General features: G+C 35.2%; 2 protein-coding genes and 1 long non-coding RNA gene across 3 annotated transcripts; 2 read left to right on the forward strand and 1 right to left on the reverse strand.

The window, feature by feature from the left end:
* Nucleotides 1–233: 233 nt before the first annotated feature.
* On the forward strand, nt 234–10,837 carry LOC110692164 (cytochrome c oxidase assembly factor 5-like). Its single transcript, XM_021869165.1, has 3 exons — nt 234–460; nt 6,446–6,550; nt 10,349–10,837. The coding sequence occupies exons 1-3, from the start codon at nt 392–394 to the stop codon at nt 10,388–10,390; spliced, it is 216 nt and encodes a 71-aa protein (XP_021724857.1). The 5' UTR covers nt 234–391; the 3' UTR covers nt 10,391–10,837.
* A 2,779-nt stretch (nt 10,838–13,616) lies between these two features.
* LOC110692165 lies at nt 13,617–14,958 on the forward strand. Its single transcript, XR_002505413.1, has 2 exons — nt 13,617–13,898; nt 14,471–14,958. It is a non-coding gene; the product is annotated as an uncharacterized LOC110692165 (long non-coding RNA).
* Nucleotides 14,959–17,281: 2,323 nt separating this feature from the next.
* On the reverse strand, nt 17,282–17,674 carry LOC110692097. The gene has a single exon (XM_021869081.1). It carries the CDS (start codon nt 17,672–17,674, stop codon nt 17,282–17,284), a length of 393 nt encoding a protein of 130 aa, XP_021724773.1.
* Nucleotides 17,675–21,887: the final 4,213 nt, after the last annotated feature.

Raw genomic sequence — 21,887 nt, forward strand, 5'->3', positions numbered from 1 at the left:
TTTAATTTTTAATAATAATAATAATAATAATAATAATAATAATAATAATAAGGTCTAATTAAAAAAATTAAGGTCTAATCAAGTCCAATAAAAGTTTTAATATGTTCCATAAGGTCTACTAAGTTCGGGTTGATTTCAAAAGCCCAATTTCTCGTATAGTTCTCCATTTCGAATCAGTTTCGGGTTTGGGTCCATTTCTAATAGATCTACGTGCTACTAAAATCATACGGAGTATATGATATCAATACTGAATACATCATTTGAAAAATCATTCGAGAAAAACTTTTCTAATAAGCCAGACGAAAGCATAGAAGAAGAATTGCTGCTAATAGTCCCCTAATTTCACCTGCGAAATCCTGGGAGCTACAAGCAAGAGATAGAGTGGCTGGTTATGGCAAAGTCTTGCAAAGGCTTGGCAGAGGAGCTTGTCAAGTGTCTTAGCGAGTCCGATTGTATTAAGGTATTTCTTATTATCTTCCCCCTTTTTTTTTTTTTTTTTTTTTTTTGTATCAATCATTTTTTGTTCAATTTCCATCATTATCACATCTCAATTTGTTTCTTCAACTTTGTTTAAATGCTGTATTTATTGGATTAAAGTTGTATTTTGACAGATTTGATGATACTGGGTTTATATTTTGATGAAATATTTGACTAATTAATTAGTTGGAGATGTTGATATGGAGTTGGGATACCCTTTTGATCATATTTTATTGGTGTGTGGCAGAAGTGGAATTTTGGGATACCCTTTTGATTTTTTCGCATTATGTTCATCTAATTTGTACTCTTGGTATGGATTTTCTGCTAATGTTGCTATGTAAATTACTAAATTATGACCTTGTTATGTAAATGTACATGGTTGTAGACTTGTAGTTCTTTTCGCTCGCTCGGCCCTACAAATGAAGCATTAATGCAACCTGATGCTCTACATGTTTGGCCCTGTTATTATTCCAGTTTATGCTTGCTAGAACTCTGATATTCTTGGTTCAATTGCTATAAACCCATGGAGGAAAAATATGGCACAGACTTTTGTTTCTGCTTACAATTACGAGGGCAATAATCTGATTGTTTTGGTGGGAATTTGTTACTTTGATGACATAGTATGTTTCTGCTTACATTGTCAATGGCAATAGTCTGATTGATTTGGTCGGAACTTGTTACTTTGATGATATGATATGGATACTTGGTGGGTGTATGCCTATATGGCTGATCTATTTGCATAAATTTCTACCTATGCTACTTAGGGTGTGTTCTATTCATCCAATTTTCACTTATCTCACGGTGCACCAATGCCTCAGTGCAACTCAATTGCGCTTCACTAAAATCTCTTTGCCTGGACAACAAAAGGCGCATGGCTCCTAATACCTTGTGCCTAAGCAACACTTTTTCAAACACTACTTCAACTTTAAAAACTTATTAGAACTTATGAAAAATGTAAATTGAACTTGGGTATCCCTTATAAGCCCTCATTTAAACTTATTTTTTTTCCAAAGTTATCTTTCGAAACGTATTCAAATCTTTTACGGAGTATTTATTGATCCTTATCAGAACTTATTTTTCAGGTTGATTGAATAAGGCCTTAGGTCTTTTATTTCGCCTCATGTAGCTGTGTCAAATTTTCTGGTATAGGTACCCACAACACTTCATTTTAGGCTAGACTGCTAGACACATATACTATTATACTAATTTTTGTAATATGGCCAAATCCATTTATATATATATATATATATATATATATAGAGAGAGAGAGAGAGAGAGAGAGAGAGAGAGAGAGAGAGAGAGAGATTGATGTTGCCATGAAAAAAAAAAAAAATCGAGTCTGAGAAATGGATTTTGGCCATATTACAAAAATTAGTACTCCCTCCGTGCCAATATATAGTTCCTGTTTGTCTTTTTTCACGGTATTTAAGAAATGAGAGGAGAAAGTGGATGAAGTACCTAAAAAAGGTGAAAAGTACACTTATAGACAAAAGTTAGAGAGGAGAAAGTAAATGAAGTACATAAAAAAGGTGAAAAGTACAATTATAGACCAAAGTTAGAGAAAGTAAGTGGAAAAAAGTACAAGGCAAGTGGAAAATTTAAGGGTAATTTAGGAAGTACAATGAATAAAGTTAAAAAAATGAGGGTATAATGGTCTTTACATACTATCCAAAAATAGAGACAAGAACAACATTTTGGGTCTCCAAAATTGAAAAACAGGAACTATATTATGGAACGGAGGGAGTATAATAGTATGTGTGTCTAGTATGAAATGACAAATTGAGGCAGATCCTTTCATAAATTAAAAACATTATTTTGGAGTTGTGAAAGATTGAATTTCACTTCTTAGCTGTCATAGTATGAAATGACAAATTGGAATAACTCCAGTATATCATTGTAATCAAATGAAGTATACCTTCTTATTTTGTGATAAATTTAATGGCTTTAAATGTTTGTAATGGTTGAAATATAAGTCTAGTTTGGATTTTGATAGTTTCAATGAGCCTATGTGTTTAACAATATATTCTCATGACTAATGTGGTTGTATAAGAGCTTTAACTAAAGTTACAATGTGATTATATAATACGCCCTGAAAGTTTGCCCCACTTTTTTTTTTTTTTTGGTGTTTTAACATGTTCAACTACTTTTTTACTTTATTCTATTTTTGCCAAACCCCATATACTATCTCATTCCTTGTATCCCACACTCTTACACCTTTCCACTCATTCTAACTTCCCTAAGTAAGTGAGTTCAAATTTTGGGAATGGAGGGCTGAGGGAGTATATGCTTTAAAAATGGTTTTTATCTAATATATTAAGCAATGGATTTTGTTTAATTCCATGTTTCTGTACCTAGAAACTTTCATGATATGTTGATCATAGTAGTGGGCCACATATATGATTTAGTGCAATGTTCAAGCTTTGCTTTCCACTAAAGTTTAGTGTTTAGTCAGCTGATTGCTGCTAGCCCTCTTTCCATCCCAACCTCCGGGAGATAGATTCTGTGATACCTTCTTGATTTTCTTAGCTTGGATTGTATGTCTTTCACCTGTCTTCTAAGTGTTCCAACCATCCCTAACACATTAGGGATGGTGAGTTGCGGGAGTAATTCTCTGTTTACCTAATTCTTGAAAGAATAAAATAAAATTAACTATGTCAGGCACTCAGGTGTACTTGGCATAGAAATTGAATAAGAGGGGTGGTTGAGGCTATACATGGGGTGGGCATGGGGTTTAGACAAGAGATGATATCTCAGCTCAACTTTTAGAATATATGCCTTTAAGTGACATAACCAAGGCTAGAAACCCAAAAGTTCAATAACTTGGGAAATGTCTCATAAAAATAACCTTTTTCGGCTTTTTTCACACCTTTCCTCCCTTTTCTCTTTCACTATGTACTTACTTTATGCGTTCAACTACCCATGATTACGGTATTAACAACCGAAAACTAGCTTTGGGATGTTCATGTTTTATTTTATTTTTTAACTGAATGTCGAGTATAGCAAAAAGTTTTTGGCAAGGGTAGGATTTTTTGTTTAGGCTATACTTATTTGTCCAGAAAAACATTTTGAGCTTGCTTGCCAGCATAAGGAATTCTACATATTTTTGTAAGGCAAAAGGTGTCTTTGCAGTGACTTTACTTGAAGTTTAAGCATACTCCCTCCGTCCCATATTTACATTCCAACTTTTCTTTTTGGGGGTTTCAAAATTACATGCCTATTTCTATTATAAGAATGTACTTTTTGACAATATTCCCTCTTTTTGATGAGTTGTCATCTTAGGTTTTAAAGGGCGCAAGGTGCACCAAGGCGCAAAAAGTCCTTGGAGCCTAGGCGCAAGGCGCAAGGCGAAGGCGCGTGCCTTTTGTAGGTGAGGCGCACTTTATTCATATAGAAAATAAATAATAATAGATAAGTGTAAAAATGAAATTATGAGAAAAGGTGAAAGGGCCATGTGATCAATAACAAGGGTTCTTCAAATCGAATTGTAGAATATGGGATTTCTCTCTTCACTAGAATTAAAAAAAAACTTGTCCATAACAAAGTCTCATGGTATACTTTAGGAAAAATAAACTTACACAATAACTATTGATGCTTTAAAACATAAAGCGCAAAATAAGGCGCAAGAAGCAGCCTAGAAAAAGCGCAAAGGCGCGCGCCTTTTGTAGGTCTTTGAGCCTCAAAGAGCTAAGGCGCCAACTCTCGAGCCTCACTGTGCCTTGCGGCGCGCATTTTAAAACTAAGGTTGTCATTAATTTTTTATTTTTTATTTTTTATTTTTTTTGTACTTTTGACGTCATTTTCCAACACTTTCTCTCCATCTTTTCAGTAATTACCAACTACATTTTCTTTCTATCTATCTCTTTCTAACCCCACATGCATATTTGTACTTTCCAATCATGGGTTTTAAGTTCCTTAATTCCCGTGTAAAATGGGAAGTAGGCATGTAAATAAGAGACGGAGGGAGTATCAAATATGTAATATTGAATTTCAACTAATTGAATATGCAGACTATAATCTTTGAAGGAAAACCAATATGGTATGTTTACATAAATTACAGTCTTGATTCACTATGAATATACTCAGACTGAACACTATGCTGATCAAAGTAAAAACCACTCTGTATGTTTTATATAAACTACATTCTTGATTTATTATTCTGAGCAAACACTATGCTGATCAAAGTAATTGAGCTTCAGAATTCTGTCCATGTATGCTTGTTTGTTTATGAGCAATTTTTGACCAATTTTGCTCCCGAGTTATTCATAAGCTTATTGGTCTATGCACAACTAGATAATGCTAAAGGTATCCATGAATGAATTATATCCGTAGTTCATGTTATCCTCATCCATATCCATGTTGCAAAATACTTAATTTTTTATATTGTTTGAGGAGTATGTCAATTAATTAGATACTCCCTCCGTCCTACAAAAAAGCTTTCCATTTCTCTTGGGCCCTTGGCACATAATTGTAGGAGTGTTGATGGTGGGATTTTGCTAAGTATACATGGATTAAAAAATTAACAAGTGGGTGTTCTATATTGTTTTTCTATTGAGGTGAGGGAAAGTGAGGGCCATATTATATTAAGGAAGTAGAGAGATGATGAGTAAAATAATTTAGTGTGACGGGAGAACAATATTGTATTATGTAGATCCAAAGCTAAGAGACGATTGGGAAGCTTTTTGTGTGACAAGCAATAAGAGAGAGATGCGAAGTTATTATATGTGGGATGGAGGGAGTCATTAGTCAAATTTTATATTAAATTATCAGCAGCCAAATATTGAATTGATGGGCGCAATTTAAATATGCAATTAATGACTGATTATGTGGTGCAAGTGTGCAACTGATAGTTGATAATATTTAACTGACGCTGCACGCTCATAGTAAAATTCTGGTGTATCTTCACATTGCATTCTTCTGTAAAGGGGAAAGACCACCATGACCTATTGTGTCACTGAATGACTGCTAAAGCTTAAATTGTTTACTTCTATTGATTTTTCTTTCCTCAAAGCAATACTAACAAATTAAAGATCAAACTCTTTTGAATATGTCTATGCAAACTTAAATTAATATCCTCCATCATTTTGGTACCTTTGCACAATCTGAGTATATACTCCACTCTATTCTAGTTTCTTGGATTGTTTTATCTTCTTAGGTTAATAAATGCATATCCACCAATTAGTTTTTGCCTTTTGTTATATTTACAGATGATTTGTACTTATTTTAACATGGATTAGTTTAATCAAAAGATTAAAAAAACTCTAATTTTTAACATGGATTAATTTTTATAATTTTAATTTTTTTTTAAAGCTGGGAACATGTGTTAGCTATTCAGCTACATTTTCAAACCTCATAAATAACCTCTATCTTGCAGCTTATTCAGCTAATTTCAACTCAGTACCATTCTAATTTTTGACAAGTTGTCTTCTTAAACTACCTTTTTATATTTAAGATGGTTTTATTAGGCAAACTTAAATATTTCATCTACAACCTTTTCATCTTTTAGATACCTTCTGAGCTGGTAATCAACTTTCAGCCACCATTATAGCTGGCTTTCCAACTTTCAAGTAGTTCTATGAACCACGCCCAAAAATTTTGGGACTAAGTGTTTGTTTCATTTTATTTTATAAATTTGCAGATAAAATGAGACTGAAATTTTCCTTTTCCATTCTTTTAAACCTATAGTAATATCCTTTAAGGAGGATAGTGAACTACTGAACTTTTTCCCTTTATATTAGCAATTCCTATTTTTGTACCATGTTTGCAACCATTTGTTGATGATTGTGATGAATCTTTTACGGAGTACAGACCTGTTCAGTTAAAGAACTAGCATGAGTGCTTAAAAATTTGTTCCAGAATATCTTGGTCATTGCATGTAGCCTACTTGTTTGATTGGAAAACTTAGGTATTTGTGATTCTTTGGGTGCTATCTTTGGCAGGCAGATTCATGGACTTGATGTTTCACTTGTAGGTGCAGAAGAGGTCATTTAGGGAATGTGCAGGGGAGACAACCCCTTGTATACCTAGCGATTGTGTTGGTCTAAGAGAAACATACTTCAATTGTAAGAGGGGCCAGGTATGCCTTCCTTTTGTGCCAATCTTCACAATTTCATCTAGTTTATGTGTGTCTGTTTTTATTTATTTATTTATTTTTTAATTTATTGAATATATATGATGTGTATTTCTGTGCACACTGCTGAGCCCTAATATTTCTCTAACAGAAGAAATTTGAATACAAATTTAGAACATGTATGGCATATTTATCTTGGGACATGATAAGAGAAATTGCAGAACATACAAAATAACTTTACTTCATGAAAGGTGCCTTATATATATTTGAAGTATGTAGATATTAGTGCTACTTTCCTATCATATGCATCACACTTTAGTAGATAGTACTTCTGGTGTAGAATGTCAATTCAGTTTCCTCAATAAAAAAAAGAATGTCAATTCAGTTACGGTGTCACTAAATTATCTTCCATTTCTTTTCTGGGGAGGGGGCTGCTTGAAATAATGAAATAAGGCTCCAGGACATTATGGACCTTGTAATGTTGGAAGAGATGCAAGCTAGTGAAAAATGAGTTGATAAAACTTCACAATGCCATAAGAAGCAACTCGATGAAATCTTTCTTTATCTATCTCAAACATTTTTTTAAATATTTTTTTTAACATTTAACTTAATTTGCATAAATTGATATAGTTGTAATACAATAAGAGCTACTAGGCCTGTTAAGACCTTAACAAGAACAAAGCTAACAAGATCAAGATGATCATTGCTTGCTCGTATAAACACAACATTTAAAACTGAAGTTTGAAATCGCTCTTTTAATAGGCTCATGAATGTTGGAGCCACTTTGTAGGTAACAGTAACACTGCCTTGATTCTAGTGGGCAGAAGCCTACAATATATATTCTCTATGTTACTTGGACTCGGGTAATCATGTCCGACACGGGTATGTGTCCAAATGCCCAACTCGGCTATTTTGTGAAAAAAATCCTTGATTTTGAACTAAAATTGAAGTGTCCAGTGTCATATCCGTGTCCAAGTGTTAAAGATCTGACATGGGTACTTGAGGTGAAATGAAGAGTTTGAGTAACATAGCATATTCTTCCCAGTTTTCTTTATTCAACAAAGGTGAAGCTCGGGTAATTGACCTTGAGAAAATCATGTAAAAACCTTTGGAGCTTGAAAGATAGAGACAAAGCAAGAAACGTAAGGAAAGTAATTTCACGGCAAACAGGTCCTCGAATTCTCCCATTGATAGGAAAGAAATTCATGATCAACAGCATGCTATGAACCCCAGAAAATTTAGGATCGGTGCTTTTGCATGCGATGAGAACACAACCCATCACAAACCTAAATAATCCTAAGGACCTCTAATTTTAAAATTGGAGTCAACATGTACACACCAAACCTTTCTCCCGCACAATTACAAAATTAATAGACGAAGACCTATTAACAAAAGACCTCCACAAAACCCATCCTTCAAAGCAAACCCACTAACAAGGAAGCCTATGTCTTTACCTACTACAAAGAGGACAACGTGTCCATTTTCTAGACACGAAACATTGGAGAAGAGCAGGGCATCTCTTCCTCCCACCACTCTATACCTAGAGTCTGAACCCAAATTTACTTCCTGCTTTACTCTTCCAGATTGGACAAGCCTACCTTGGCCATCCAACCACTAACCAAACAGGGACACACCACAAGGGAATTATAGAACCAACAATTCCAAAAATGAGACAACCTACCACAAAGCAGAATTTTAAACTAAAAATATACAAATCAGCTTCAAACACTACCTGAAACATACTTAACGTAAGGAAACTACCAAAGAACAAGGCACTAAATGCAACTAACATCGAAACTGACCCAAAATAAAGAGCTGAACTAGAGAAAAAGGAAGCAAAGGAGACTAATCAGAACACTACCGCCTCAAAGTTTGACTAATCAAAATTCCAACTCCGACCAATTGACTTTTGATTGACATTCACCAAAACTGCTAATAACTTGGCCCAAATATGCAGAAGTACTTATCTAAGTTGTCTTAAATATATTGAACAGGGGTAAGGCTTAGGAACAACCTATATTAGCACATCTATTATGTCCCTTTACGTGAAATTATAAGACATGTTGGGGAATTTCCTGATCATCTATGACTTGTTGCTCCTGAATTATACCACGCAAAAACAAATGTTTGATTATTACTAAGTTTACTAGGAACTTTTATATGATGTATGAATATGATTGAAAAGCAGTTTAATTTGTAGTATGTATGTAATTTGGGTCAGGTAACTTTAGGTTCTATATTTACAGGTTGAAAGTTAAGAAAAATCTTAATTGTGAGTCATGAGTGCTTTTAGATGCTCATATTAGATATTATCTATCAATGCTTTTGTATCTGCTTAATCATTTCTATTTGTGTTTGGTAATCGTCTTGATCATTCTGACCTTTTAAGTGACTTGGGGTGTTAATGATAGCAGCAAAAGTTTCTGATGTGGATTTAAACCCCTTAACTTAATTAAGAATCTAAAATCACACAGTAACACAAGCCCTTCGAATTCCCTAAGAAAATCGAACAATTTAAGAACAATGAACCGGATATGACTTTGAAAATGACTACTCCTGGAACGTTCTAGTTATCAAAACAGGTCCTTGAATTGAAAACTAGCAAAAGAATTTGTAAGCAATTAAGCAAAACAAACAATAATATTGTATTGAAATTTCTGGTTGTTAATTGTCTTGAAAACCCACGAAAAACAAGTATTTATAGACCTCTATGAGGTCTCCTAGTCCCCCTAGAAGTAGGAGATCTAACCTAGATAGGATTCCAATAATCCTACATAAGATAGAATACCAATCCCATTAGGAATAGGATTGCTAGGTATTTTATTCCTAATCAAACTCTAATTGAACTAACTAAAAACTAATAACCTTAGGAAGTTTATAGCAACTAAATAATAGAAATTTAATCTTATCCTAAGTGCTTAAACCAAGAAAAACCCTAAGTATAAAAAATCATCCATTTCATATCGCCGGCCGTTCGACCACCACACGCGTCGCCTCTTGCCTCACGTGCTGGCTCAGGTTGTAGCTGGGTTCAAGGTGGTTCCGGGAAGGTGGCGCGTGGCCCTTGGAGTGGCGCATGGCCTCCGTAATTGCCGTTGGAAGTAAATCGCTCCATTTCTTCTTCCTTGATGATCAAGCTTCCTTATTTCCCAATTGATCTATTGAACCTTTCCTTGTTTATTTCCTTGCTTAGGCAGCCTATAATGGAGCTATTTGGACCTTCTAAAAGTGTCTTGGATCCTTCAAAGGAATTAGCCTCTTGATTCACATCAGTTCTTAAATTGTTCGATTTTCTTAGGGAATTCGAAGGGCTTGTGTTACTTGTGTGATTTTAGATTCTTTATTAAGTTAAGGGGTTTTAATCCACATCAGTTTCCCAAGATGAAAGGGAAAGTTTAGTGATGAACAACTTGTTTGTTGCTTTTGTTTGAAGCTTGAAGCTCCTGCTCGTATGACAATCGAAGGCTACATGGCTGTCTCTAGTTTACATGTGAACTCCTTTCTTAATTATGTTGCTCTCATGTGAAACTGTGAACGTTGTTGCTGTATTATGCTAATAATAAAATTAATTAAAGCCAGAATTATTACTGCTAACCTGGTGCCTCACTTAACATATTTGGTGGATTTCAAGTCTACCACAGAGCAAATAGTCCATTTGCAGTAGTTTTGCTTTGTCAATTGTCATGCAAGATTATTCTAACAACTATATGGTGCAATGATAAATCTTTGATTCTTTTTTCATTGAAAGTTAAATTTCGAGTAAAAGAAATAATTAATACGAAGCAAATTTTTTTTCTCATTCAGGTTGATATGCGAGCCCGGATTCGAGGAAACAAGGGATATTAGGTAGTGGAGCTGTGTTGGCGTCTCCTTGGAGCTAAATGAAGTAAATGGCAGCAGAAAATCATCATATACCAAATTGAATAATGCAGCATAAGTTGATGGAAAATTTTGGGTTTCCTGGCATCTTTATCTAACGTCTGCCCTCATGTCTAACCGCATAACATGAGGTAGTTTTCTCATGAAGGGAGTATTGATAATATAGCTATATACAAGTCTTGTGTCAGAGACTTAATTGTCACGTTAATGTATGCGACACGTTCTCTACTAACCTTCTCGACTCTTCCTTTACAAAATTTGTATTTACTTCATTCTTTTGCATTGGCAAGGCAACTGGCATAGAGAAAAGGATATGTGATGGACCTGATGATGGTTGGAAGGCTACAAAAAAAAACTTTGACTTGAGAAATATAAGGAAATTGTTGTGCAATTGATATGATGACAACCTTGAAATGAAGATTTAGTACATTCAAGATGCTAAAATGTAACTGATTCTTTCTCCAAGGCCAACAACTATTCTTACTTAAAAGTTCTTCCTAATCTATAACTCCTTGAAAGAACCTTCAAGCTCTAACTAACTCTCAGTGAATTTCTTCACAAATTGAAAGAAATTCATCCATTTTTCAAAAATTCAACTAATGTATGATAACTTCAATGACTATGTTCTATGTATTCAATTTTGATTTTTTTCCTCCATTATTAGAAGACCTATTTTTTCTACTTTAATATATAATTCTCTGCTTAAATGAAAAAATTTACAGCAATAATCCCACCTATATGTTATCTTCTCAAAATAGTCCCAAATTTAAAAATTCTGAAAATAATCCTAATTTTTATGAGGTCTTTTATGAAAATAATATCTAACCTGTGTAACCAGTGAACATCAAATGTGTTTTCTTTTGATTGGTTTAGCCTTTTATTTTTGTTTTTTAGTTTAAAAAAAAATTACCATCCCACTTGTACACTCTTCTCCACGGGCCTTTCTCTCTTCCTCCAAAGTCCTGCTACCTTTTCTCTCTTCTCCTCCTCCCCGTCCAAAGCCCTGCCACCTTACCTTAAAAAAATGGCAATAAAGAAGATCAAAGTGAAGAAAGAAGCATGCATAATTAGCATGCATAAAAAAATGGCAATAAAGAAGATCAAAGGATTATTTTCGTCTTCCTCAACATTCTCAAACAACTTCCCCCATTTCTCCTCTTTATTTTTATTTATTTTTTAATTCTAACTTTATTTTAGTTCTATTATCTCTGTAATTTCTTAGGCACAATGTTGAAAATATATTTTCAAGCTATTTGGATTTTGTGAAAATTAAAATTCTAACGCTTTATTTGGATAGCAAATAAGAAAGGAATGGAAGGGGAGAGAAATAGGAGGAAGAGAAGGGGAAAGAAAGGGAGGGGGAGGTGAACTCTATTTTTCCTCCATATCTCTCCAATTTTGGAGGGATTATACTTATTAAAGAGGGGGAAAATGGATCCCTCCCTCTCTTTTCCTTCCTTATCTCAATCCTTTACCTAAACAAGAGAGTTTGTCCCCCTCCTTTTCTCTTCCCTTCTTTCCTTCCATTTCCTTCAATCCAAACAAGTGAAGGGATTAAAATTTTAGTTGATATTAGGATCAATTGTTAAAATTTCGACCATTGAAACCTAAATTCTCAGCTCGTTGTTTTATTCACTCTCTTTATAATTGTTCTCCAATATCGAATTGAAACCGAGAAAATTGGAGTGATAAGAATTGGAGCGAGAAAATTGGGTTGCTGAGTTGCCCAAATAAAGAAACCGAGAGAAAGAGACGAGTGGCAGAGAAGAAGAGGGTAAAAAGTGAGTCATGGCAGCCGATCGATCAGTGTTGTTCGAATGATATGATCTGGTGGGTCAAGGTTCGGTTTAAAAGGCTTGCTGCTTCTATATCACTGGAGGTTGCTTTAGATATTAGGCCCATTGGAGGTCGTGGTAGGAGAATGGTGCCCATGGTGGAGGATGGATGGATGAATTAATTAAAATTACCTGCTAATGGGACTATTTTAGGAAGACACTAGTAAAAGTTGGGATTATTTTCAAAATTTTAAAACTGAGACCATTTTGAGAATATAGCATAAAGGTGGGATTATTGTTGTAAATTTTTCCTAATTAAATAGTATTTAAGCTCAAAGTTCAAATTTAACGAATTTCTACATGACTATATAAATCAACATAGTTGGTCAAATAGAAAAACGTAAATAGTGCAAATTTTCAAACGTTGCAACTAAAAGAAAACAGAGGAAGTACTTCATATATGGTGATTGCAATGCATGGTTTTACCAAATTTTATAAAAAATTACAGCAATTTAAAAGTTATAAATTAAGCATCATTTAAAAACATGTCAACATTTAAAAACTAATCTGCATCATTTAAAAACTAATGTCATCATTTAAATTGTTGTTAAATATATACTCCATATTAACGAGAAAATACAAGTTGATATCCAATATCAACATAACTTGTTAATATCAAGGGTTTTTTTGGTAAATTTTTAAGCAAATACCCCCTTTATCTCTCCTCTATCACCACTGAACCACCACTGGCACCACCTTCTTACTACCGCACCACCTCTAACACCATCATCCGACCATCGCACGACCACTAGCACGACCATCGTACGACCACTACCACCACCAATCGACCACTTCCACCACCAATTGACCACTAGTCAGCCATTAGTACCACTAGACCACCGTCACACCTCCGCGAGCACCACCCTTTCCCAAAGGGGTTAATATGGGCCCTCTTTACATATGTCCCAGTAGGGTGTCTTTTGTTTGGCCAGCCGGTTTTGACTCGCGATGGTGGTTGAATGGTCGGCAAGGCCATGCGAGGGGAGGAGAGAGAAGGAATAGTGGCCACGGGAGGGGAGGAGAGACAAAATTGAGTGGCCATGGGAGGGGATGGTCGACAAGAACATAGGAGAGGGGGGGGGGGGCGAGAAGTGCTTTTATTTTCCAAAATGCCACTATATTAATAAGAGGTGCTAATATAGGATATTAATGAGGACTAGCTCCATATTAACTAATAGTCCGTGCGATTTATCAACCAAAATTGCTTTCTTAAGTGAACAGTAGTTCCATATCATAGCTAAAATTTATCCCAACGCAAAAGTGTAATTAAGTTTTACCATCATTATTAACTTAAATAGTTTTTACAATTTTCATCATAAATTTAATTAGAAAATCAAAATTTGTACTAATGATTGTAGTACCGTACTGCAGACACGTGAAAGCACCTTTCGCTTTTCCAAAAGCAAAACCAATCATTCAACGGAGTAGTTTCGTACTTAGTTCTCAAACTAGCTTCAAATAACATTCATCAAAGTAAAAATCTAAAATTTATACTCAAATTACCCCAAAAAAAAAAAGAGAGAAAATAAAAAACCATGAAACCTCTTTTGTGTTCTTCGTCATTTCCTTTCTATCCTTCTCAAATTTGATATCAGTAGCCAAATCCAGCTCCCCAACTAATCATGATGCATCTTTTAAAGGTATTTGCAAATTTTTTTTTTATTTTTTTTTTTAAATATAATTATTTTTGTAAATCTTTGCAGTTTATTCGGTATCGTGTGTAGGATCTAATTTGCGAATTGTTGTGGCATTGCTTATAATTAATAATTATGCTCATTAACTTTAGTAATAATGTTTAAAAATATTCATTTGATTAATATTTAAGACGGTAAAATCATATTTAAAGATTCTTGATCATATATAGTTCATCTTCTCAATCGAGTCATTTTTTGAAGTGAAGTATCCTATAATTATCTTATATCATACATGGTAGAATACAAAAATGAACATGTAATGAAAAGTCAAAACTCTTACTACATGCTTTAATCTGTTAACACATCTACTAGTATGAATATTAAATTGGTGAAAGTTGTCTGTCTTTGATGATTAATTTATAATTTATTGATTTTATACCAATAAAAAGATAACTTTATGAATATATATATATATATATATATATATATATATATATATATATATATATTTTTGGAAAGGACTTTATGAATTTATATTGGTAAAGGTTGAGAACTAATTTACTTGGTATATGTTACAGAAGACACAATAGTAAATAAGATGTCATGCAATGGACAACAACTCTCTTCAATTGAAAATGGTCTCAAATGTAACAAAGTTACAAATAATAACGTTGATTGGGAAAATCATGCCATCCATGCCTACCGGAGGCAGGGTGGTCGTTGCGGCAGAGGCGCTGGTAATCTAAATAATCATGCTCCTACAACTCGTAAAAGCGATGCACCATGGCTTGTCAACAATTGTTTTATCTTTGCCTATGTTACCTTTGCCTGCCTTCTTTTTATGATTTAATTATCAACTACTCCGTAATGTGTACTTGCTATAATATTTAGGCAAGTTGCCAAACTGTAACAGCTTAAGACTCTTCTGTTTTTTCATACAATTTTTTCACAATTTTTTTTTTTTTAAATGGGTGTTGATTACATACATTTAGCACTTGTATTTGTATTTAAAATTTGCAATATTAATCTTTAGCCAATAAAAATGATACTTTTCATGTTGTAAGAAGCTTATTATTCCTTGTGCAGTTTTCCTTACAGTATTTTTTTTTAAACACGTTACTCCCTCCATGTTTTAATAAACACTCCGTATTACACTTTAATCGGCACATAGTTTAAGGCAATTTAATTGACTTAAATAAAATAAGAGGTAAGTTGAGTAGTTGAAATATTTGTAAAAGAAAGACAATGGGGTTAATATTTTATTGAAAAGTAATAAATGTGAGAGGAAAAAAATAATTAAAAAGTAATAGTGTGTTTGGGTGGGGACTATGAAAGGAGAAAGATATAATATAAAAATATAGCTTTTAGCAAAAACAAAAAAGAGAAGTATAACACTTATTAAAACAACCGCATTCGGTAAGTGTAAAACTTATTAAAACACAGAGGGAGTACAAGACTTTGTTTAGGGTGTGTTCTATTCACCTGATTTTTACTTATCTGAACTTATCTTATCTTATATGAATTTACCTGAACTTATCTGAACCTATTAGTGATATGAAACAACCAAGAAAAGAGGGGAAAATCAACTATCAATAATTTCAAAGCAACAACACAAGATAAACCTATCTCAAAAATCACCAAGATCTATGAAATAAGGGTTCTTAATCAAAGCCAATACCAAATAAAGCTAGGATTAAGATGTAATCACAAAGATTACAAAGAAGAAATCACAAAGATAGCAAATAATCACAATGATTATGGGTAGAGAGAGAAAATATCATTGATTTCAAAATTAAGCAAAAGTTCCTCTAACCAATCATAAGATTAACCCTATATATAGGGCTTTACGGTCGCTCTGCATGAACAAAGCAGTCTCTCCAAAGCTTCTGCCAAAAATCCCAATACCGGATAGAGCAATTGCTGCAAGGGATGGAGCGGTCACTCCAATGGTCGGAGCGGTCGCTTCAGCGGTTCTGTCTAGATAGCTCGATTTCAAACGCTCATAACTTTTTCATTTCTTGCTTAATTTGGGCATGTGACCTGTCGTTGGAAAGCTCTTGGACTCTACTTTCATCTCCAATTTGAATCACCTGAAATTTTTTTGTAACGAAGAAGATATGGTTGATTGAAGTAGTTAAGTAACGCATTGATAAGTTTCTCTCTTGGCTAACACATGGAATCCTTGGAGCTTTATTCTAAACAAACAAAAGTTATTTGAGTTTGATAATGGTCAACCTCGAGAGGTGGCCACCAAGGACGTGTCATAACACGTGACACTTCTTGAACTTCCTCCACCAAGTTCCATGCACCCGTATCAAACCCCTCCCCTTCAAAAGGAATTACCCTCAATTCTGGATCATTATCACCAACATCTTCCTCAAAAAGAAAAGGAGCAAGATCACCAACATTAAAGGTAGCATGAAATCCATAGTCTCCCGGAAGTTTGAGCGTGTAAGCATTGGGTCCAACCCTCTCCACAACTTTAAAGGGGCCTTCGGATCTTGGCATGAGCTTGTTATTTCTCGAAGCCGGAAATCTTTCTTTCCGAAGATGGAGCCATACAAGATCTCCTACATTGAATTCCCTTGGCTTCTTGAATTTGTTTGCTCTTGCCTTATAACTCTCATTTGCTTTCTCAATCCTCTTCTTGACATCTTTATGAAGCTTTTTCATCATTTCAACTCTATCTTTTGCCTCAAAACTCAACTCATCTTGAGGAATACTTAGCAACACGTCAAGTGGTAAGTGGGGATTGAAGCCATACACTACTTCAAATGGTGTTTTCCTAGTAGCTATGCAATGAGAGCGTTTTTAAGCAAATTCAACTTGAGGAAGTTTAACATCCCAATCTTTCATGTGCTTGCTAATGATAGCTGGACATGGTCCGATTAGTCACCTCCGTTTGCCCATCGGTTTGAGGGTGACTAGAAGTACTAAACAAGAGCTTGGTTCCTACCACCTTCCACAAGGTCTTCCAAAAGTATATCAAGAACTTAGGATCTTTATCTGACACAATGCTTTTTGGAATGCCATGAAGCTTCACCACTTCTCTAAAGAATAAGGTAGCCACATGAGAAGCATCATTGATCTTGTGACAAGGAATGAAATAAGCCATCTTGCTAAAATCGTCCACCACAACAAGCACGGAATTATTTTGTCTTGGAGTGTGAGGGAGAGTAACCACAAAATCCATACTAAGATCATCCCATGGGTGACTAGGAACCAAAAGAGGATAGTAGAGTCCCTCATGGAATTGACTCTTAGTCTTATGACAAGCCCCACAACGAGCTATTACATCTTGCACATCGCCAAACATTTTAGGCCAATAAAAATGTTCCCGAAGGATATTATATGTTTTTTGCAACCCCAAAGTTTCCGGCTAGGCCTCGTTAATGAGCTTCTTTCACAAGTAGCTTTTGATGAGAACATTTTGGAACACAAAGCTTGTTTCCCTTGAAAAGGAAATCTTCTTGCATCATGAAAGAGCCATTGATCCCGTTCTCATACTTCTTCATCAACTCACCAAAATCCTCATCATCACCATACAACTCTTTGAGTAACTCAAACCCCAAAAACATCGCATCGAGAATAATGATCATACAATGCCTCCTAGAAAGAGCATTGGCCACTACATTGCCCTTCCCTTCTTTGTACTTAGAAGAGAAGGTGAAAGATTGGAGAAATTCAACCCATTTGGCATGTCTTGCATTGAGTTTATGAGAACCATTAATGTACTTGAGAGATTCATGATCGGAATGTAGTACAAATGGTCTAGGCCTCATGTAATGTGACTAATGATTAAGAGCCCTCACAATTGCATAGAACTCCTTGTCATAAGTACTATATCTTGTTCTTGTCCCACCAAGATGAAAGGATTGGTGTCTTTCGAACAAGTGTATTATTCCGATAGAGGGTTCAGAATTAATTACGGAGTTAATTATTCAGTGAAGTCGAGTGATCGGAAAGTCAGGCTAGAGACCATCTCCGATCAGTGAGATTAATCATATTAATATCACAACTTTCCTTCTACTGAACCCAATGGGTCACACCCAAGCGTGCATTCAAACTAAGGTGACGAATTAAGCCGAAGGCCTTAATACGTCAAACAAGAGGATTCATACTCAGACGTCGAATTCCGAGCTTAGAGCGTCGAAGTCGAACGTCAAACGTCGAGTCGAATCTAGGAATCGACGAGACGAGTAAATAAGTCAAACAACACGTCACAAGTCAAAACCCTGAGCCGTAGCCTCACAATATGTTATTTGGATGGTATACGACAAGAGGGGGGTGAATTGTAGTATGTTCCTAGTGCCTAATTTTCGCAGAATATAAAACAGTTAAAGTTAGGAACTTAAACAATGCAAAGCGAATTTTACGAGGAAACCATCTAGGGCCTAACTGGAAGTAAAACCTCGACCCTCCAAGGGATTTCAAACTAAACCAATCCACTATAATAGGCCAAACACTCCTAGTTACAACCTATTACAAACAGACCTTTCTCACAAGTTCCTGACTGAACTTGCTACTCTATAGGATCCTATCCTACCCAACCTAAATCCCGGACTTAGATTCTACTCAGTACTCCAAGATTACTATTCACTTGGCCTCTCACTAGAAGCTCACTCGGCTTCACACAAGAAGCTCACACTTTGCGCTGTTACAGTTATAATAACAAGAATCCTCACGAACTTTCACACCCCAATACATAAAACACTTAAAACCCTTTTTCCCTTTACAAGATCTCAAAGAATAACTCTAAATACATATATATGAATAAAGAGATAAAACTAATATGCTGGACACTCAAGATCTGTCTGGAACTGACTGGATGAACTGAAACCAAACCTTGACCGGAACTTTGACCTGGAGGACTGACTTAGCTTCGTGGTGAAGGATTAAACCATTAAACACGACCACTGCATGCACTTTGTCAGCCTCAACTTTGAATGAATACATATGAGCATATTTATAGTACACCCAAATCATTCTTTTCGTAAAAGACAAGTTTTATCAAAAGATATATTTCAAAGATATTTTCCAAAAATAAGTTTTCCAAAAATATATCTTTTTGTTAAGAATATATTCTGTCAATAATAATAAGATATACATACCATAAAATCAGGTTTTATTTAAAACTTATATTTTAGTTAAAATATATCTTTTTGTTAAGAATAAATTCTTTCAATAATAATAAGATATACTTACCATAAAGTCAGATTTTATTTAAAACTTATTTTAGCTGAAAATACTTTCCAAAAATAAACTTATCTTTTTCCAAAAGGAATTTATTAGAAAATAAATATATTTATTCAGTAAAACCAAATCCCTAACAGATATGCACGTATTAGGTAAATATATATATCATTAAAACCGAATTTTAACGACGTGCCGACTTAAGTTCCTAGTAGGTTCTAGAACTCTAACAGTCTCTGATTTCTCGACAAGTCAGTAACTATAATTTCATTGACTACCTGGAGTTGACCTTGGTTCTATATAAACTTGTTCTAGGCTGACTTTTATGTCCAACATACTTACATGAATCCTAGAGCAATATACTTCTATTTCTCCGTCTTCATGTTGCTTCTCCGAAACTCTTGTTCTGGAATCCTATAGTCTTGATGTATTCTGGATCACGGGGCAATGTTCCACTTCTGGAACCACAAACCAAGTTCCTAACTGGAACTTACTGTCACTCTTCTTCATTCCCTGCTAGAACTCGTAGACCAAATTCATCTGGAACTTGCTGTCATCTTCGCAGTCCAAGCTTTACTCTTTAGCTTGTTATCATGCTTCTATTAGGAAGCTCCTTATGTGTACCTATTAGGGAACACCTCATGTACCTGTTAGGGAACATGCTCCGGCTCTCGTTGGACAGCCTGCCGAAAGTTTCTTCTGGATCTCGTTGGAGAATACCTTCAGGTTCCTTCGTGGTTTGGTTCTCGTGGGAGAACCTGCTTTAGGTTCATTCATTCTCTCTTTCCTCTTGAAGTCTTCTATGTTCCAACCCATTGACTTCACCTAAGTTAGTTCTTGTCTTCACATAAACACTTAAGAGAACATTAGATTGAAACTTGTTTGTCATAAACAAACTTCAAGTGAGAGAACTAATTAAACTTAAAGCCTATGTAAATACTCCCACACATATACGACTCATGTATGCATAGGGTACTTACCTCATGAAGATAACATGTGTAAAAACCTAATTACATAGTTACCTTCATGGTTCCTTCACCATCATCATGCTTATCAAGCATCACTCATCATTGCTCTTGTTCCTTCTATTGCTTATCATATATTGCTCAGGTTCCTTATATATATACTTTGTCATTGCTCAGGTTCCTTGTACCCTGTTCCAAGCATAACTTGATCTTTCTATGCACAAATTAACAAACACATTAGATTGATAATCATCATTAGTTTACAATCATCAAAACCTAATTACTCAACGCAATAGCCTAACGAAGTGCTAGCCATGCGAGGGTTAGGCTCGTGGGAGTTGGGCCATCGCATGGCCTAGCAGCCGGGCAAGCATTGCTGCTGAGAGAGCATGCTTGCGGGGGTGGCAGCGCTGCTAGCACAAGCCCGCAAGCGAGCTCGCACAAGCAGCAACGCAGCAGCATGCTGACGTGCTGACGCGTACCCACCCAGCCCACTAGCCAACAGCGAGCAATGCCCGCATGGGCTTGCTGCGGCTAGCAGGCCTAGCCGAGGCACAAGGCTGCCACCTTGGCAAGCCTTGTTGCCCTAGGCCTTGATCGGTCATATGTGATTGTGATTGGTGAAGATTTTGGCTTGGGGAGCAAGGAGACCATGTGGTCCTCCTTGTGGTCCTCACCTAACCACTCCCATGTGATTGCCACTTGTTGCTTGACTATTTATTCTAACTATTTAATTTATCTTAGAATTAAATTAAATACTAGCTTTTCTCAACTTTGGAAAAGTCCCACATTGATCGGAAATCAAGGGGATGGAGATGCTTCTCCTATAAATACCCAAGGCCTCCCTTGGGAATTCTTTGCAAGAGTTGAACTCTATAAAAGGCATCTCCATTGAGAAAACCTTATAAAGAGATCCTCTTTTTAAGTAGTGTTAATATTGTCCTAGCCGGTAATATAAGCCAAGTTTGGGCGCGTGGGTGGACTACGTTGGAGGGGTCACGTTTGAGGCTCTTTCTCCGTTTGTGACTTCACGTTCGTGCTAAGTGGAAAACACACATCAAGGGTATGATCGTTTTTTCTTATCTCTCTCTCTCTCTCTCTCTCTCCCTCTTATTATGTGTTTATTATATGTTTTATTTAATGCATGTTTAGTTGCTTTAATTTATGCACGGATATTTGAGCGGGTTTTGATTCCGCGTGGTGTTAGACACCGTAAAACCCAACAGCGGTATCACGAGACGCGTGTATTTAATTATTGTGACTAATAATTAATTAAGGTGATTTAAATGGATTTGAATTTCTAGTTTAGCTTCCTAATTAGATTAGGACCTCGTTTTAATTAGATTAAACTCGTATTTATGCTAATTTTGGATTACGAACTCCGATTTGACTCAAAAATAGTGAATTTTGGGTAGAATTGACGTTTTAAATCAGAATTTACCCACTTGCTTTGTGTTTAAAACTGGCCTTCCAGAAGCCAAAATCCACCCAAAAAGTGGTTTTTTGAGGGGTTTTTCATTTTTAACGAAAAAATTTAAATCTCTAAACCTTGATTAATTATGGCATGCAATTGTTGGATTTTTTGTTTAATTATACCAATAATCTTTTGCAATTTTAACCCTCATTAAGCATGTTTACGAAGTTATAATTGGTGCTTAATTTGGTTAGCTCTTATTTTCACATAAACTTGCAATTTCACTTTTTTGCAAATTAATTGCTTGGAGTGTGAATGTTTATGGTGAAAATGTATTTTGAAGCCCCTAAAATGTTAAAGATTCAAGCTTTAATTGTTTATTTGGTTGGATCTTAACTTTCTAAAATCCATAATGAACAAATT

This window comes from Chenopodium quinoa, unplaced genomic scaffold (genome assembly GCF_001683475.1).
Source record: "Chenopodium quinoa cultivar QQ74 unplaced genomic scaffold, ASM168347v1, whole genome shotgun sequence".
Classification (NCBI taxonomy): domain Eukaryota; kingdom Viridiplantae; phylum Streptophyta; class Magnoliopsida; order Caryophyllales; family Amaranthaceae; genus Chenopodium; species Chenopodium quinoa.